This window comes from Syzygium oleosum, unplaced genomic scaffold (genome assembly GCF_021117445.2).
Source record: "Syzygium oleosum isolate NSW1041296 unplaced genomic scaffold, Sole_v2.1 Sole_v2.12, whole genome shotgun sequence".
Classification (NCBI taxonomy): Eukaryota; Viridiplantae; Streptophyta; class Magnoliopsida; order Myrtales; family Myrtaceae; genus Syzygium; species Syzygium oleosum.
The window spans coordinates 7747181-7766471 of NW_026607496.1; the positions used below are offsets into that span (position 1 = coordinate 7747181).

The following is a 19291-nucleotide window of genomic DNA, read 5'->3' on the forward strand; positions in this document are numbered from 1 at the left end:
TCTCAAATTTCCGACGAATTTATTTTTCGTTGGAAATGTCGTTGCAAATTTCCAACGAAAATTTTTTCGTCGGAAAAACCCGGTTTTTTTGTAGTGTTTAAGTATTCGATCATGTTTTGTTATTGCTATAGGTCTTTTGGGTAATTCATGAACCAAAACTGCCGCAATGAGAGAGAGATGAGTTGACGGTGCGCTTGACATGCATGATGGGCTCTTTGATTCTGTAGTGGGTTGTACTGTGGATAAGTGGCTAAGACAACTGGTACTGAAAGCAGCCCATGCACAATATTTCAAATTCCTTTTATCCACATCTGTCAAACAAGTACCTTGAATCTGGAATATACATTGCATGTTCGAGACGTGAGGAATCTCGTACTCCGAGATGTCGACAGTGCCTCTTGTTTTTAGTCGAAGCTTCAATGTAACAAGCAAATGAACCTATTGGAAGTCTTTGCACGAACCGGTCCAAGTCACGTGTGAAAAGAGTGAACTCAAAGATTTTGATGGGAACAACTCGAAAATTATGGGGAACACTTTCCATGTTATGTGACCGCACCCCCTTTTGTATTCTATTTCTTATCTTCTGGCGAGGTAAGCTCTAAATGGATGTACATACAATCCTTTTTCAATTGGATACATATGTTCCATTTGATGCCCATCATTGAAGAGACACTTGAGTGCACTCAACATGGCGAAACCAAGATCACATGTACTATTAGATTTGATGGGACTCACGTGGATCTCACAGCATCCAATCATTCGTGTGTCTATATGTCGATTGCCTAATTTTCTCATGGACACTTGCTACATAGGGTTGGCAATTCCTATTTGCATGTCATGTCATGTCATTATGAAAATGTTACAAAGTAGTTGCATGATTTTTTTTTTATTAAAAAAAGCAAAAATGTGTTATTTTATGTCAGTTTCGAGTTATATCATGTTGGATTCAGATTTTTCTTAAAAAATCGGTGTTACAATTGAGTCGTGTTCTCGTTTCATATCAGGAATTGCAATCCCTACTTCTTAGAAAGTGCAAATTCACAATACATTGGAAATAGGACAATAATTGAAAATAATGCCAACTTGGATATTTGCAAATACAAAATTATCTTCAAATTTTGATTTTGTTTTTGTTTTTGGTGTTTTGTCTTCAAGCTTCTCTTGTATCTTATTATTTTGGAATTTGAACATTGAGCTTGTTTCTCAAAACTTGGTGAGAGAAAGAGAGATCACTATCATATTTGTTTTTCGTTCATTTTAGAATGTAAGTTGTCCATGCATTTTGTTGCCTTGCTGATATCATGCATTAATATGTCGTAGGTATATGTGTCCACATTTGACTCTTGGTCAAAATCAAAATGATTGATAAGCTTGTTGTCTTGTTTGCTTATCTTATTACAGTGTTTTTTCTTGGAGTTCGAACTCGAGATTGTTGTTGATCGCCGGCAGAAACAAAAGCAAGGTCCCATAAATGACTAGGAAAATTTTGAATAGTAGATCGGATATGCATCCAAAAGAAAGGCTTATTTTTCAAACCGTGGCTGCGTAGTAGAAATTTGAGTCTTGATGAGGAAACCCAATTTCGGAATATACAGTATTTTCACTAGTTTGGTTGACTAAGACAACGGGGAAAACTTAGTGACCAAAAGACGAAACTGTTTTGTTACTTGGGAGTTGGGGCATCGGACATTTGCCGTGCTCATAATTCAAGAAAATTGCTCCATAAATCCTAAATCTTATGTACGGAATACCATAAAGTTCTAAACATTTTAATTGCTACAATCAAGTTGTACAACTTTACAAAAAATCGCAATAGAGACAGAAATCTTTCAATTGATTCAATTATGCTTAAACCTTTACTGGAAAGTATAATTAAGTCCAATAAAAACTATGTTGAAAAGTGCAATTTAAAGATACTACATCAGTGATATTTTAAGTGACATGTAGAGAATTTTAGGCACACTTCATTGAAAACACTTTATTGCACTTTTTGAAAAAGATTTAAGGATTTATTTGAACTAATTGAATTTTTTTAAAAAATTGATTGCATTTCGTGTTTGAGGTTGAAGACTTTTGGTGCACTTTTATTCCACCCAATTCGCATAGAAACCACCGCATCAATCACATGCGAAAACTTTAGTTGTCCCAACTATCACAGAGCGGCAGAAATTTCGACAGTACGAATAGCACGAGCAAAACTGTAAAGTGATCAGCATAGGCTAGAGCAACAAATGCAGTTATTTCCATCATCACAGTATCTTTCTTCAATGTCTACCATATTCCAGAAAATATATGCATCGCCATAACAAAGGCAAAAACTTTAGAGATGTACTCATTTCTATTAGGAAAAATGACACAAATAATTCCTAGACTTTAACCCAATGTACAATGCAGTCTATGAACTTTTAATTTATTCAGTGTGAACCCTGAATTGTAGCAAATATGTAGTGTAATCCCTAAACTTTTAATTTGTTCAATGTGATCCTGAACCTTTGGTATATGTTCAATTTAGTCGTCGAACTAGAAGAAAATGTAAACAAATTAAAAGTTCATGGACCACATTACATTTGAGCTAAACTTCAGGGAACACATTTAACAAATTAAAAAGTTCAGGGATCACATTACACACCAAGTTTAGGGACCATTTATGTCATTACCCATTTATGTTATTACTATATCTCTGACAACCAATTATAGGTATTACCCTCTTATGGTCTGAATCGACTAGTCCCGAATAAGGGAGGTGCGCCCTGTCTCTTGGATTCTCCTGTCAATAACAAGAGTATCGGTAAACATCTAAGTCGAAAGGAAAATCTTTCTAGAACTTGCGGAATGAAATACTCCCATCGTGAAGATGCCCCCAGCAACTGATGATTGTCTTTCCAATGATCCTTTCTTGGTTCCGGAGTCGCACAAGCTGATCGTTCCCATGTTGCCACCACGCTTTCTAAGGAGACGTCAATCACCGTGGACGATCCCTCCTCCTTTCATTCGCCTTCTGCCCATGAAAAGAAGCGAACAAGAATCGTTTTTATGTCTAAGGTAAAGTTCTTCATTTTTTAAGAACGAATCCTCGAAAGGACTTCCGATCGATTCGTCGTTTACTTCATCGTGGGGGGGATGGCCACAACCACGTTTGGCGCTGGCGGTGGTGGAAATGGATGACACCGCGATGACTTGTGGTGGTCAATGTGTGATAGACTTTGTACTTGTATCATTATAAATAAGGAGTAAACATTAGAAAGCCACTGCATACACCGGCTGAGAAATCTCACTTTAAAACTAAGCCCATGGGCTGATCACATGACTCACTTCCCAAAAATTGTGGTCTATGCTAAAAAGTATTGGCCCGCAGGTGTTCATTCGCCAATCAACCGGCACGATCCATTGAACTGAGAGACAATTCAAAAGTGGGTTCCTGCCGTGCAAGTATGTAATGCTTCACTGCCAATGTCTACGAGGAAAACTATCTGACTCAGTTCCATTGGACTGAGATGCATCGATTAGAGGTCAGTGACGATTGATCAATAGGTAGGTTGATTAGATTTTCGTAGTGCCATATTCAAATGGGTAGTAAAGAGCAAGTTTTCTTCAGAAAAGTTTGCTGTTGTAATACTTGTTTCTACATAAACAAAATTTTCACCTCCATAATTCCAGGACTTACAGCTGATTGTAAGTCGTATAGCCTGTTACGATATGTAGATGTTAAAAATCGGACGTAACTTGCATTTGTGATTGTACAAAAGGTTATGCCTCGTCACGGAACTGAATAGTACAATTTACATCATCCTATCACCTTTTTTCATTGCCAAGCATAAAAAATTTAAGTAAAAAATCTCTCTATAGGACCAATCACTTGTTTGCTGCCAGGTTAATGGTGTTTATATTCCAGTTGCTCAAAGGATGGCTCTGAATTCCTTCTCGAGCTCATCAAATTCCCAGTCGCCAATTTCATCGGTTAAATGGTCTCTGTCAGCCTTTCCATAATCTACTTCCAACTTTTCAGGTTCGCTAATCGTGTTTGAGGTCATCTCAACCTTGATAGAAGAACCATCCGTTGCTTCATCTTCTCTAAAGTTTTGCGAGGCCTTAGCCAAAACAGAAGATGAACTAATCGGATGGCCATTTGTCAGTGGATTTTGTGATTTTTGTGTAGGAGTCTCAATTTCCAAACCTGGTCTCTGTATAGAATCAAATTCATCTTTTATCTTTTCGAGAGAAGCAAATAGCTTTTCAACCTTTTCATGGTCTTTCCTGCATGAAAGATAGATGTCTTTTTCAAAAGAATTTCTCTATCGACCAGACACACTGAGAACCAAAATGCACACTATATTGTACCTGAAAGTGTCTTCGGATTGGATGTAGAACTGCTTTTTAATTGCTTCCACTGTGCTTAAGGTCGTCAAAAACTGAAATATCAAAAAGGATCTCTCGAGTAGATATGATATGATATGATAGTTGCACTTCATATAAGATCTATCAAATTAACTTGGTGATTCAGTATCCCTAGAAGTTAAGACCAACTAGAGAAATATGATGCAACAATGAGGGCATTTGACTTCCAAAAGGTAACTGATTTGACTGATCAACTAAAACTTATTTGCTGTGGGCAGAAGTGGGGAAAAACACTAAAAGGATATGCTAGCTTACCTTGGATTCAAGATCCAGATATTCTTCCTCGTATCTTCTCTTTGATTTATTCTCTTTGGTATTTTGCTCGTTCATACTAGGTCTCTTTTCAGATCTGACATCCAAAAACATCTATAGATCAGTTTCAACCATGTGATAAACATCCCGAATATAGCACGAATTGATACCTTGGACTTTGGTCCAGGTATTCCACAGTTTCTTTGATGGAAGCAAGTGACAAACCCAACCCTTCCTAGTAAAAAATGTATAATAAGATGAATGAAAAGACGAACCAAAGAACATGTAAAACCAGATGGCAAATGAAGCTGAACATCGTGAATGCTGGAACAAGGTTCTAGCAGAATAAGATAAATAATACCTTGTAAGCTGAGAGAAGCTGAATGACCAAATTCACAAAATAATCTCCGTATCTCTCCAGTTCACCACTTGAATATGCACATTAGCAATAATCATTAGATAGGGGGAGCCACGAGAATACTCGAAAGTTGTAGAAGATATACTAAAAAGAAAGAAAAGACTTATATCTATGCCTCTGCTTTTAAAACATAATAACAGAAAAATTCAAGAAAAGAAGGGGAAGAAAAAGAAGGGAAAATCACAACCAAGACTGGTTTTCATATCTTGAGATGATTATTTAAGGCACTTCACCTCGTACATCTAATCCCTGCGCTCATTCTCCTTTACATGGATCCTTGTGACTTTTAGCATTTCTTTTTTCTTTTGGCAACAGTTTTAAGTATTTATACAGAGCATTGTTGGTTCTTCACATAGACCTTGCACAATATAATTGAGGTTCGAAGAGGAAATGAAAGCCCACCAGATTACTTGAGTTTAAAAGGATTAAAAAAGAAGTTTGCTTATGTCATTGTCATCACTTGCCCTTGAGAAAACAATAGGCTAGAGCAGATTACTTAAAGTTCCATTTTGCTCATGCCTTTATGAGAAAAGCTGTAAAGAACGGCTGAGCTTATTGCCTATATCTGAAAGGATGCTAGCTGATTGGGGAAAGTAGATCACATACTTAACTTGTTTTTCTTTGTCCTCTATATACGAAGTTTGCAGAGTCCACGTATTTTCAAGAAAATCAATCCACGTATTGACAACATCTGCTTCCATTCTATACGAGAGAACTGATCTTGATAGCTCATCTTCCTATTAGAAGACAATGATAGGCAATTAAACAGCCATTCAGTGCCAAACCATAAAACACAATGCAAACTACAAAGCCAATGCGTTATTCATGAAACAAAATGATATACCTTAGACTTTAGGTGCACAAGAATCTGGTTACTGGCTTCATCAAACTGCTCTCTCTCCTCTCTGGCATTCTGAAGGTGTAAACGAGCACCAGAGAGTGAACCATTGACCTACACCCAATATAAAGGCCACCATGGAACTCAAATGCAGGTTCAATGCTCGCAAATCAAGATTTTCGTGGTGATTGTACAGGCAATTTTCATATCAAACAATAAGAATCTAAATCATATGAAATTATCACTTTACTCTTCAGAATTCTAGTGTTCAATTAGCTAGGAGAAGACAGAAATTATAAAAGATTAATTTATCCCAAAATTACTTGCAAATCAGAATTTTCGAACAAGCCAAACCTTTTTTAGTTCTTTTTCAAGTGTTTCCTTTTGTTTCTCAAGTTCTTCGATCTCCACCTCCAGTTCCTGAATAGTGTAAAAAAAGAAGTGTCAGAATCATGTGCTAACACACCAATCCTATATGAGGTTCTTCCAGTATGGCCTGCTAACCTAGCAATGTGATAGATTTACCTATCAATATAACAGTTAGAGGTATTATTCATAAGAGAATGACAAAGAGGGAAATCATGAACTAGGCACAGTAACAATTGACTCATTGACCTTGTACTCAAATGGTAAACCATAAGTGATGACCGGATGATGCAACAAGGGGAGTGAGGAAGATTTTCATGGATACAGCACAGAACAGATGAAGCTATCCCTCATGAGGACTCTCATAACTGGATTGAGCTAATAAGAGATTGATATATATGCCACGTGTATCATGAACTTCTCTCTTTATGGCTGAAAGTATTAAAAAAATGGTTGCCTCTCTTTAGACAAACTACCTTCTCAAGTTGGCTCATTTCTGTTGTTTTAGCCACACGAAAATTGACAGCTTCTTCTTTGTGAGATCTGCTTGGACCATGAAAGAAGAGAAAAATGACCAGATGAATATCAAAGCAAATAAGCTGTACTAAAAATACGATTAGGGAAAAAATTTGCAGCACAAGCAAATTTTGAGTTAAAGAATAACCAGATTGGGAAAAATACGATTAGGGACTCTGACTAAAACACCTTCCACTTCCCACCAGTAAAATGGTCCTGGCTGTTGAAGAAGCACAATTTATCTCTCATTCTTCAACGACTAATCAATGTACCGGACAATAGCTTCCTAATCTAGATAAGGGCTTGTGACTATTCAGTTAGCAGCTTCCTCTTTGCCAAGATTTCAACCATCAAAGAATAGGGTCACCAAGTCCCAAAACGATACAAATTTCCAACCCTAAACATAATCATTTGATTGATAGCTGTCTTCCCCTAAACAAGCCTTTGGATACTATGTTTACATTTGTTAGGACTCAAACAGAGCTAATGTATGCTTAAAGTGCAAAATATCATCCTTCTCATAAAACGACCTGCACATAGGCGCTAATGTTGCACAGTGCATTACTCTTCATGAGTACTGCACCAGCAGCTATCTCAGCATTCTTTCAAATTAGGTGTAAGCTCATAGGTTATATGGCAGGATATGAATACCGAATATGGTGTTCAAGGCTAGTTAATGCTTTTTTCCTATGAGAGACTAGGCTTGAAACTATAAATAATAAAGCTAGCCTTTGGCGTACCTTGACAACTGTGATTTTGCTTCATCTTATAAGTTTATAACCATGAGTTTCATACATAAGAGCAAAAAGTAAAACCTAGATTCTCCAATGTACTATCCATGTTTCTTAAGGTAAATTTCATTGGTGGTCACTAGACTTTAGCTGTTTTCCAATTTGGTCACTAAACTTTGATTTTATTCACAAATAGCACAAGATTTTCAATTAACTTTTCAAGTAATGCAATTCAACCGGAATCTGATCAATTTTCAGGCGAAACACCAATGTGGTGCCCAGGTGCCAATGACTTGGCTTCCAATTTGCCATATGACTGCCAAGTCATCATTTCGCATGAAAAATTGGTCAGATTCCATTCAAAGTGCATCAACTGCAAATGTTTCAAAGTTTTGTGCATTGGGTGATGGAAATCAAATTTCACTGACCTGATTGCAAAATACTGAACTTCAGTGGACTTGGATAAAATTTTCCCAATTTTAACATTTAACGGGCCATCCCAAGATTGAACATGACACACAACACGTATAAACAAAGAAACTTCTGGCTTTAGCCACCAACATGAAAAGAGCATGATGCTTAAATGCCAGTACACTGGATGAAAATAAAAATATATAAATGATGTGTATTTCTAGAAGAAAGTGGGATTTCATGAGCCTAAACTAATACCAGAATAGATTGTCACCTACACTATAAATATATCAAGGTTTCGTACTCTTTCTCGTATTTCTAAACATGAAGTGAAGGGGCTAGCTTAGATCACCATAGCAACGATTTTTTCAAGAGATCAACCCTCCTTGATTCCACCAGAAACTGTACATGTTAATTGAGATGTGTTAGATCTGTTTTAGCAAAACAAAAGGACTTCTTGGTATTATTAAATGGAAGCAAAAATACCACTTCTCATGTGGTTTGATATCTATGTAGAAACATTACAACAATTTTTTTATAGAAGGAAAATTGAACACCTCATCATGTATCCAGTTCCATTTTAGGCAGGGCCCAATTCGAGCTTTAGCTTTACCACTGCACATGCAAACAGGCTAGGGCCTTTTACAATTATTTTACAACCAAGAAAAGCTTCATCAGTCAGTTCACCTAATAACTAGTACCCTAAGAGCCAAGTCCAATTTGGATAAGAAATTGGAATGGACATCTAGTTGCTGTTCAGTACAATGGATAGCAACAATATATTTGGGTATTACCGTTGATTACAATAGTCATTGATTGAAGAGGGTTTATTAAGGTATGAGTGAAAAGTAGAGTAAAATTCCTATGATATTGTAGGGGAAAGAGATAAATCTCTTCTAGCATCACTTCCGTAGAACCACACCCAAGGTTCCTTTGGCATTACATTTGAGACAAACTCCATGCAATCCAAAATCTGACAACTCATTTATGTACTACATAAAAGATCAAAATCTCTCATCTTCAGCCACTATACTAGTCTCAACTGTCATAGTCTCACTTGCTGAAGTTTCTACAGGTTACATACCTAGAAGGAAAAACTTGACAGTCATTCAAATATAGAACATGTTAACTGCAATGATCCTTCCAACGGAAGAACCTTCAGCATCTTTTTTTCACATGCAACCAAGTTCCAGAACTGTCTAGAAGTGCTTTAAGTTTAACGAATGTATTAAGAAGAAAATATATGCACAAAAATAATATCCAAATGCTTCCAAACCTGTGGTCTGAGATGCGCTTCTCAGCTTTTGAGGAAGAATTAGAAAGGGATTCTGATAACACTTTCAATTTATCAACCTGCAGAGAAATGCTCACATGTGAAGTGTATGAAAGGATGGTTTTACCTACAAAAGACTAACCAGATGAAGAATGAGATATAGAGGTTGGGACGTGCCAGATCACAACGGTAACTTAGAACCATTCAGAGTGGAACTCATGTACCATAACCCAGTAAAGAAGGTGAAGTAAAGACAAAGGAGCAACAAGAGAGCAACAAGAGGGCTCATAGCAAGAATAAGAGCGAGCAGAAGTTCATCAGTAGTATTATTGTCCCATCAACTATTCCATGGTATAAAGATTTTAAGAATATAAGCTGCAAAGCCAAGAAAACATTAAAAAGCAAAGCAAAGGTACCATGACAGTATATGGAATGTGCAAGTGTAGTTGCCTTATTTCCTTAAAAATGTTGAGCTGAAAAGTTGGGTGAAACCTGAGTACCATCTTTCTCGTTGTTTACATCAATGTTCCAAAAAAAATATTGCCCACGTGATGAAGCTTCCCATTCAACATTAGACACCTCTGACAAGACAATCTTGAGTCTTGGAACTCATCATTGGTGTACTTGCTTTTTCAGGTGGCCAATTAGAACACATCAAAGTCATGATCTTGGCACAAAAGACTGATATGAGATAAATACATAGACTAGGCAGTCATAATAGCACTCCAAGGAGCAAAACTTGGAAAAGGTAAATTCCATCAATGTATTGGGTCATCTCATCTGCCTGAGTCACATTACACGACTATGGATATGCCCCAGCAATGAGGTCTAATTTGACGATGCTGAAGCTTAGAACGATATCTCTGGTTGTGACCTCCTTAATGGCCAATTCAACCTCCTGTATCACATCCTAACTAGATATGGAAATATTTCTTCGCCACCTACATCAATTCAATTTCAATTCATGGATGTACTCAATATCGTGGTGGTGATCATCATCTCAAGATTCTTCTCATTCATGCTCAACCCAAAAGCCACTTGAATGCATATGTGAAGTGATTCTTGTGCTTTCTAGGATGTGAAGCTCATGTCCTAGGGAGGACATGTTAATAATAGTGCACATCATAAACACCTCAATGCTGTACATATCTCGCAGTTAGTGTAACAAGACACTTGACAGGAACTGCGAAGATGACGATCATATGCATCATTGCTTATTCGTACCTACGGTATCAGTGAATAGTGACATAATTAGGAGCTAAAGGATAGATGGATTGACAGTTTATACTCACAAAAATCTTTACTACCTCCATCTCACGTTAATTAATATCTGTTAATTAGTGAATAATAATGATGATGATGATGATAATGATTGAGGGCATTTTGGACATTTTATCCATTTCCATGATGGAACTTCCATTTATGTTATACTGTCAAATTAAGCAAAGTAATAGTTATTTCAATACTTAACCAGACACTGTAATAACTAGTCAACTCTGTTCCAATACCATCGTAATTTCTATTACATAACGGCCTTAACCATTACTTCCAAACATGCAGTTCTAGTAGCCTCACATCTTTTATGTGACCTCCCTAAGAGCCCATCATATGTTTACAGAACCCTGTGAATGGCTAAAAGTTAGTATGCCACTGCCACAAGATCATTCGATATAAATTCCATATTTTACTTGTCATTTGTAGTGTGAAGGCTCTTACTCCTCATTTTAGACTGTTGGAAAATGCACATATGATTAAGAAAACTTGGTCTAACGTGGTTAATGCCAAGTGCAAGAAGTCATATAACCGGTACAGGCAGCAAAAAGTTAAATAATAACAAGACTTTCATAAACACTAACCAAAGGTCTCAAATTCAGTAGAAAATTTATGTAAATAGTTTGAAGATGCAGGACAATTATGGGAAACAACAGTGATCAACGTAGTCAAACTTTCTTTTTCAGCTAAATTAGGTGAGGTCCCCATAAAATCGGATTGTAACATTGAATCGAAAAGCCGAAAAATTTTAGAAACTTAGTAAACTAACTTCTGAAAAATTTATGAGTGCCAGTCAAATTGATCATAAGAGTCTACATTATTAGACTAAACAAGAACCAAGTAAATGGCTCATGTCTTATAACATCAGCACCACCAATTAGGTCTCAACTCGCATAAGCAAATCTACTTAATAGTACCTGAAATTGGTTTATTAGATATAGCTAAATAAAAACAGTCATAGTACCTCAAAAATTTAGATCCATTTATAGATAAATCTAGATTGTAGTCTCAAATTATGACTTCAGCCAAAGAAACTGGATAACATCTTAATGGAAACTCAGAAAAAACAGTATACCAATAGCAACACTTCCATAAAGAGAAAATTCATTTTGAAAAAGAAAAAATTGTATCAGCTTTTCCAAGATACTTCTTTTCTTTCCTTTTGCTGAAATAATTTATTAGACATAATAACAATATAACTCACATAGATAAATAAAAAATTTCCTTCATCCAGTTCTAAATAGCTGGTGGTCCATTTACGAACAAAAAGAAATTAAAGCAAGAACTGAGCTGTATGAACAGGAAGACCCTATTTGTTTGCAGCAACAAGAGAAGAGAAGGCCCTTTTCTTTTCCTTTTCTTTCAAATTTATTCAATTAAGCATCAGTTAAACGCAGTTTCCCCAATGCCATTGAATCAGTTTTGAATTCAAGAGCGCAAATCCCCAACAAAGCGCAACTGGACAAAAGAAAAACAGCCATCGCAATTCACCATCTCAACAATTTCATTGAATTAAAGGCAATATCACCGATGTCACCCCACGATTTTTTAACTGACTTAACACGATTCTCATGATATGGCTTGTAAAATCGCATGATTTTTCGAGTTAGATCGCGATTTTAACTAAAATGACACTGGTGCACAAAGGATGAAAATCCCAATAAAGCAATCGGCAATATATATTGGATAATGGTCAAAGACTAAATCTTTCACATTTTTTTGGCAAGAAATTGACCAACAACATGAGGACACAACTACACTTTGGTGGCACACAAGGACACATAATGAAAGAAGAATTCGTGAAACTCTTTTACTTTTTTGAGAACCTTTCCATTTTGCAGGGCAAATAATGAGACTAAATTATATATCTATCAGAGTTCATAATATTCAAAATGCAAGTCAAAGTATAAGTTCTCACAATGAAACTTGGATTTCTTTTAAGGAATGAGATTCACTTATTAGTAAAACCTGACCTTTTCAGCATGAAGATGGGGAGTATCCCCATTTCTCAAAGATTTCTTTCTAAGTAGCAGTGACTCCATCATGGAAAATAGTTGAATTTGCAACTGTGCCTCTTCCATATCCTGCATGACAAGAGCATTTGGCTCTAATAGCTTGTATTTTTACCATGGTGATCAGAATCAAATCTACTCTGTTTTAAGAATTTGAGCTTATTTCTAGGACCCACTGATTATTGGAAACAAAGGACGGAAATTAACTAGTTAAAGAATCCAAACTCTCAATAGTGATGTTTTTCATTATGTGGAGTTTAATTTCCATGAGATTTTGTCTATCTAAATCTTTGTTAGGAGTAAATAAGAAAAGCTAGTCAAAATGGCCCCTAAAGAAATTTAAAGGGTCCAACCTCTCACATAACCAGCAATAAGCATTCAATAACTCTGAATACATGGTTAAACTAATGCCACATTTAATGCACTAAGCCTGGTGTGATGAAACTAATACTGCTATAAGCATTTCGCATAGTGACAAATTGAAGGAGTAGCCCAAAAAGGCCCAGGCAGCCAATATTAACTTGAGTGTCCAAATAATGCCTACAGATGCCATCAATTCTGAAAACAACACCAAGTACTACGTGAATTCAACCGGCATATAAGGTAGGGAAAAAGTTCCATGCTGTAGGGCCTGCATTGGATTACAATCAGATTTTCTTTTAACCATAGTTCTCTGGATATAGGCGACAGTTCGTAAAGATATTAGAAAGAATGTCCTCTGCTAATAGAGACCAAAAGACATTCATATGATATCTAAATGTGCTTTGAATGCATATTTCACGAATCTCTCAAGATCAGTCTTACCTCTTTTGTCACAACAACTGTTTCTTGAGACAATTTTTCATGATCTTTATCCAAAGGCTGCTGCAGTGAGCTCATTTTATTGAGTTTTTCCTTTAGGCTGAAGGTTTTGGAATCTATTCTGAGGCAAGAAACAAACAGCTCATAAAAGCAAGTTAAGGAGACTGAAGAATTGGCAAAGGACCACAAAATAACACGATTAGCTTTTAGGTGATCCATCACCAAGAATATTGTGAAAGAACAGACTTACAAATAAGAAGAAAATAAAATGAGTGGAAAATTAAATCAATGGTTCCACCACAGTGATGTGGTACCAGCATGACCTATCATTACTGATTTCAAAAAATCAATTTAAATGAAGACGGCATACACAGGATTACCACATACTACCAGAAGAGTTTGCAACTAAAATAACGATTAAAGGAATCATTGAGTTTCATGTTACTTAGCTCTCAGCTTCTCATCCAATGATAAAAGTACCAAAGTAAACAATGTATGACTAAAAGTATCACCTCCTCTCACGTGCGAAGCAGATGAATTATGACAATGGGAGAACACATGGAATAAGAAACACAAGAATCACATGCCAAACAAACTATTAATGGGATATGAACAATGGAAAATTGATTTTGATGCCAAAGCTTAACCATTTAGGTGAAATAATTCATCTATTGAAACAATATGGTGATGCATTCTTGTGGGTAAGGAAGTCCTATATTGATAAAGGTGCAGAGGACTTAGCTTGACAGATAAGGAATTGTGGAATCCTGTCCTAATTATGAAGACCCTATGGCATCAAGTTTGCAATTTGGACCTATTTAGATGACATGGGCTCATGCTTATCTCAATTGAGGCAGGAGCTTTGGTGCCTTATAATTCCAGATGATTGTTCATGGAGGAAACTACTCTGGATGAGAGACTTCCTTCAACTACACTTCTACTGGAAAATTGGCAATGGTGAGAAGGTATCTCTGCGGCATGATTACTGGCATCCTGCAGGGGTTCCGGTTCAAACATTGGGCCATCGAATCATCTATGATTCTCATTTGCAAAGGCATTCTAAAAGTAGCTTCTGTAACAAAGAAAGGTGATTGGGATTGGGGTGCGGCAAGTTCTGATGAATTGTTGCACATTCAAATGTATCTTTGCAGTGCTCTTTGTATGTCCCTAGAGAAGATGATGGCCATTTGGGCCACAAAAGACAGTAGAATTCACAGAAGCACCTGCTTTTGCTTCCCTGCAGCCTTCATTAAGATCAGTTGGCATAATTTGTTTGGTTTTACCTAAATATCCTAAGCTGGGAGCAGTTTTATTTCATGACTTGCTTTTCTTGATTAATTGCCTTTGAAAAACAGATTAATCAAGTGGGGAATGCAACATCATTCTTTTTGTGTCTTTTGTGAGCATGATAATGAAACTAGATCGCATTTGTTCTTTGAATGCAATCCATCCAAGTATATTTTCAAATCATATGCTGATGCCTGATTCTATCTGGGCTAAGTAGCACCGACACGCGACACGACATGACACAACACGCAACGCATCATTTCTCTAAAACTAGAGAATTCCAACATATTGGGACACGTACATTAAACGTATATTTTTATATATACATGATAAATTATCATTTTTATGATTATTTCAATCAAATTAATTTGATTCAAATCCACAAATAAATAAGTAATAAAAAAAAATATGTCCGACACCAACATGGAGGCCCCCGGAGAGTGTCCATGCTTCCTAGATCTGGGGTCCATCAACAAAATCTGTAATGGGATGAAGTAGCATGGTTACTGGAATTTTTTAAGGGGAAAAATTTCATTACTGCTTTCGTCAGGATTCTGTCTGGTGAATCAGGAATGATATTGTACATGGGAAAAATTTTGATACTATTTTGAAAGTATTATGCACTTGTTGTATGAGCTAGAGTAGAAAGTGATGAATATACACTGCGGAATGTTCTAACAGATATGTATAACAGAATGCTTGATCATTCTTTATTCAATAGCCTTTGAAATTTTACAGCTGATTTTTGGTGACATAATTTTGTTGCAGAATTTGTCATAGGGATTAACTCCGCTACATCTTGATAAGTAAAAAAACGAGATAACTGCCTTGTAGATAAAATGGTGTTACCATCATCAAATTTCAACTGATGAGAGGATAAAGTTAGCCCCATTTTCCTTACCAAAAAAAAAAAAGTTAGCCCCATTTACATATCTTGAAAAGATGAATCAGGCAGATAGCCATATTAGAATGCAAACTCAACTTTAGAAAATTATATTTGTAGAAGGCAGTGAATAAACAGATGGTTCCATAATAAGATGCATGTGAACTAATGCAACATACAAAGACAGGTCAAAAGTCCTATCATGATTTAGCTTTTCAAGAACAGGGTTAAAGCAACGGCGACTTATGCTTCAGGCTCACGGGAGGAATTGATATGAATTAGGAGCATCAATTAGAAAAGAAGAAATAAAAATTAAGTGTCGATGCAGATGAAGAACTTGAGAAAGAGATCCTGGACTATGAGATGGAGGACGAGGAGGAGGGGAAGTCCACAACTTCATGACAATTGAAGGAGAGGCCACAATACCTATTATATTACAGTATACTAGGCGATAATAACTTAGAGAAAGAATTCAACAACTTACAAATGCCATGAGCAATATGGTGATGTAAATTAAATGATTAAGGACAACAGAACCTCAGAAGAAAAAACAGTGAATGGAGCAAGTCACAACATAAGTTAGCATTAGTTGCAATACATCATACATTAACTATGGCTACATGAGCGAAGGATGGTCCTGACACATCCTGAAGCAATATGACACAGCCAGGAGATGATTTCAAGATAACCAAATGCAAATAAATAAAAAAAGAGTATTTCATGCGGAATTCCTCAGCATCAATAGATGTATATAGCATGTACCTTATAACGTCAGCATTTAACTTGAGCCCTGAAATCGCCACCTGAGCATATTGTAGCAACTCTTCTCGCTTCACCTGAAGTGACATGTTTCCTTCAAACTACAATTCTCAAGAATGATTGTATTCTTGCTAGGCGTATACGTATCCCAAACTCTTTCTGCTTGGTATGTATGTCTTCTTTCTAGCTTAGATTAATAGCACATTTCTATCCTTAAAAAGAATCCAGATTGAATTCAAATGTTCATCTCTGACCAAAAAAAAAAGGAATTCAAATGTTTATCAACATAAAGATGTATGAGAGGTAACATCTGAGACATGATTTACAAAAAGTAGAAAGAGAGAAATTAGAGGTAAGGCAATAAACATTGAGAGGTTTTTTCCTGCATCCCCAAACTTCTCTCTTATCTACTTTGTAGTTACAAATCTATAAGTTAAAGCATCTGCTGAATATGAGGCGTATTATGACATAAGGAGTTTCAAGAGACTAAAGGAGGTCAAAATAAAGCAGATTACAAAGCATGTTCAACTGAAATGCGGAAAGTTACAATTTTTAACATTTTTTGACCAAGTGGAGTGACAAAGTTAACAAGCACTTAGATATAGGTGCAACTCAAATGGTATCGTAGTTTGAATAACAGTGTTAACATATGAGGACATTCCGTCAATTATGAGCATCTTGAACTGAGATTTTAGTCAATTATGTTCTACATTCAATCATCTTTTGTGAATAACGTGGAAAAAAGATGCAGGTGGACTCTGACTGTTCATAATATATTTCCTGCTGGTCACATTTTTAATGAAGATGCATACATGATAGGATAATGTTAAGTCCTCACAAGTACTTCTTCTAGGTAGCCAGAAAATGCATTAGCCAAATCTTGAATGCTGCTCAATACCGCCTTATGCACTTCCACTCCTCCTGTAAGACAAAGCCTGAACGAGAGCAAACAAAGTGTATGCTTACGTGGAAATCAAATTATGTTATACCGAGTGCGGCTGATAAAAAGCAATATGTAGGCCTTAGAAGTGCCTAATCAGAGAATGACAATCTAGCATCAAATCAAGTAAATGAAGAGCAACGTAAAGAAGTTTAAATCACCCGAAAATTTCCAGGAGTAATGAAACTTCTTCCTGTGTAGGTGCTTCCAGAATCTGAATCAACAAAACAGTTAACCTGCGGTTAAACTCTGTCTATCAGCAAATTCCGGACCAGAGGTGCACATTCAATTAAATTATTGCCAACTAATCTTCTTTGCCCACTGGCTGCAGTTGGTTGAGTTACGACAGGATGTGCATTGCATCGACATTAATAATTCGACACTGTTGACTAGGAAGAAATAAGTACCTAGACTGGCAGATCTAACAAGATTTCTCGTCATCTAGAATTCAAAAGTTTCAAATCGTTCAAAAGTAGTCATCATGACTCTGGTTGTGACTTTACTACATATTCATAACATGCCTAACCAGTTAAGAGAAAGGACACACCACATAGTAAATAAAAAGGTACATTTGCCTCACTCTTGATGACAGCATAAAAGGCAATTTACTTTAAATACAGAGAAATCTGTTGGGTACTTTGCCAGATAGATTCACACAGCAATAAATCACGAAAGTTAATAAGCTGCATATAAGAATGCAAATGATATGCTTCCTTAGCAATACGATAACTGTCTTAGGGTAACGCAATCAAAGACAACCTTTGCAACTATCAGCAAATAATAGACAATTCTGATCGTACAGCTGACGATGCACCACTTACCATGGACATGATTATGCCTTCAAGTGCCTGACTATGAAGAAAGACATGACGGAAATTCAGAGGTTCTCCTCCAAGGTCAGGATCATGGTAATAAACCTAACCACAATCAAGTAATAATATTAAAATTCAATTACAGAAGCATAGTTGATATAAAGACCAGATAGCCATATTGATTTAACATTCTAAAATAAACATTTTTTTCGCCAATTTTCAACTTCAGCACTAAATAGAAAAATACGCGATGCAGCATGCACTACGAATAAGTAAATGACCAGAATAACTAAACAGAAACAAGTATCACCACTCACCTGTCAGCTCACACTACTACCCTTACATCCTATACATTAGCTTGGAAAATTTAATATGAAATAGGTACATGCTGCTGAAGAAATGGCGATGAAGAACCAGGTCGACTCACCACCGTTTGTCTCCTAGGCGAGTCCTTAAACTCATCAGAGCTATTTTCGGTCACTCGGTGGTCATTTCCAGACGAACCCGCAGAATCTCTCTCAGTTTCTTTGAGCGCCACCAACCACCTCCGTAATAGTAGAATTCTCTCTAATCCTCTGCAGGAAACAGACATCTCCTCCAATGTTTTCGCAGCCTGCTTAAAGCTTTGCAAACTCCGTCCCCCCTGCTTTGATAAATTCGAATGTCTAAATACTCGATGTAAAGGAGCGATAACTAAACGCCAGTGCTAATTCAGCTGTATGAACTACAGTGACGAGAGCGACGACACGGTTAAACAATTGGTTATCGATCTAAACCAAGCGCATTGCGGCAAGCTCAATTACGACCACCACTAACCCCAGCGAAGCCCGACTCAAGTCACCGACAGGATCCGATTTCATCATGATCACGAGACAATATTCTCGTTATAGTCATGAGACCATATCATTAAGGAAGATCGGCCGGCCCTACCGGAGTCTGCAAGAACAGCGAACTCTCCTAAAACCATCAATCTACGACGAAAATTCCGGGAAGCCCGCGGCATCGAAAGTCCGGCGATTTCGCCGCTTGCGATCATACCGAACACGGAAAAAAACTTGCAGGGAACAGAGAGAAGTTACGATGCGATCCTGGAGGAGCTTGGCGCCTCCGGCGACGGCGTTGCCGGCTTGATGGACCACCGAGTCGGCATAACTGCGGACGGTCCTGGTCAAGTTGTTCCGCCCCCCGACCTCCACCGCCTTGTTGACAGCCGTCCTGATCCACGACATCGCCGCGAAACCGGATCGAAACGGGCCCGAACCCCGCCGCCCGCCGGAGATTCTTTCCCGACTTCCGGCCCCCGATATCGAGAGCGCCGAATTTGA

The 19291-nt window shown here is 37.1% G+C and overlaps 1 protein-coding gene across 1 annotated transcript; it reads right to left on the reverse strand.

Moving 5' to 3' along the window:
• Window positions 1-3699: 3699 nt before the first annotated feature.
• LOC115672189 (uncharacterized) lies at window positions 3700-19216 on the reverse strand. Its single transcript, XM_030593967.2, has 18 exons — window positions 19046-19216; window positions 18394-18609; window positions 17976-18071; window positions 17316-17368; window positions 17053-17149; window positions 16218-16291; window positions 13289-13406; window positions 12446-12556; window positions 9204-9280; window positions 6746-6812; window positions 6258-6323; window positions 5910-6017; window positions 5672-5802; window positions 5009-5075; window positions 4818-4882; window positions 4651-4744; window positions 4339-4409; window positions 3700-4254 (listed from the first exon to the last, which is right to left on the reverse strand). Exons 1-18 carry the CDS (start codon window positions 19193-19195, stop codon window positions 3897-3899), a joined length of 2019 nt encoding a protein of 672 aa, XP_030449827.1. The 5' UTR covers window positions 19196-19216; the 3' UTR covers window positions 3700-3896.
• Between the last annotated feature and the right edge of the window lie 75 nt (window positions 19217-19291).

Coding starts and splice junctions, on each gene's coding strand:
- LOC115672189 (XM_030593967.2), bottom strand. CDS start 19,195: ATGTCGTGGATCAGGACGGCTGTCAACAAGGCGGTGGAGGTCGGGGGG. Junction 17,369..17,975: donor AAGGCATAATCATGTCCATG/GTAAGTGGTGCA, acceptor TTGTTGATTCAG/ATTCTGGAAGCACCTACACA. Junction 13,407..16,217: donor TTAAATGCTGACGTTATAAG/GTACATGCTATA, acceptor TTCTTGCCTCAG/AATAGATTCCAAAACCTTCA.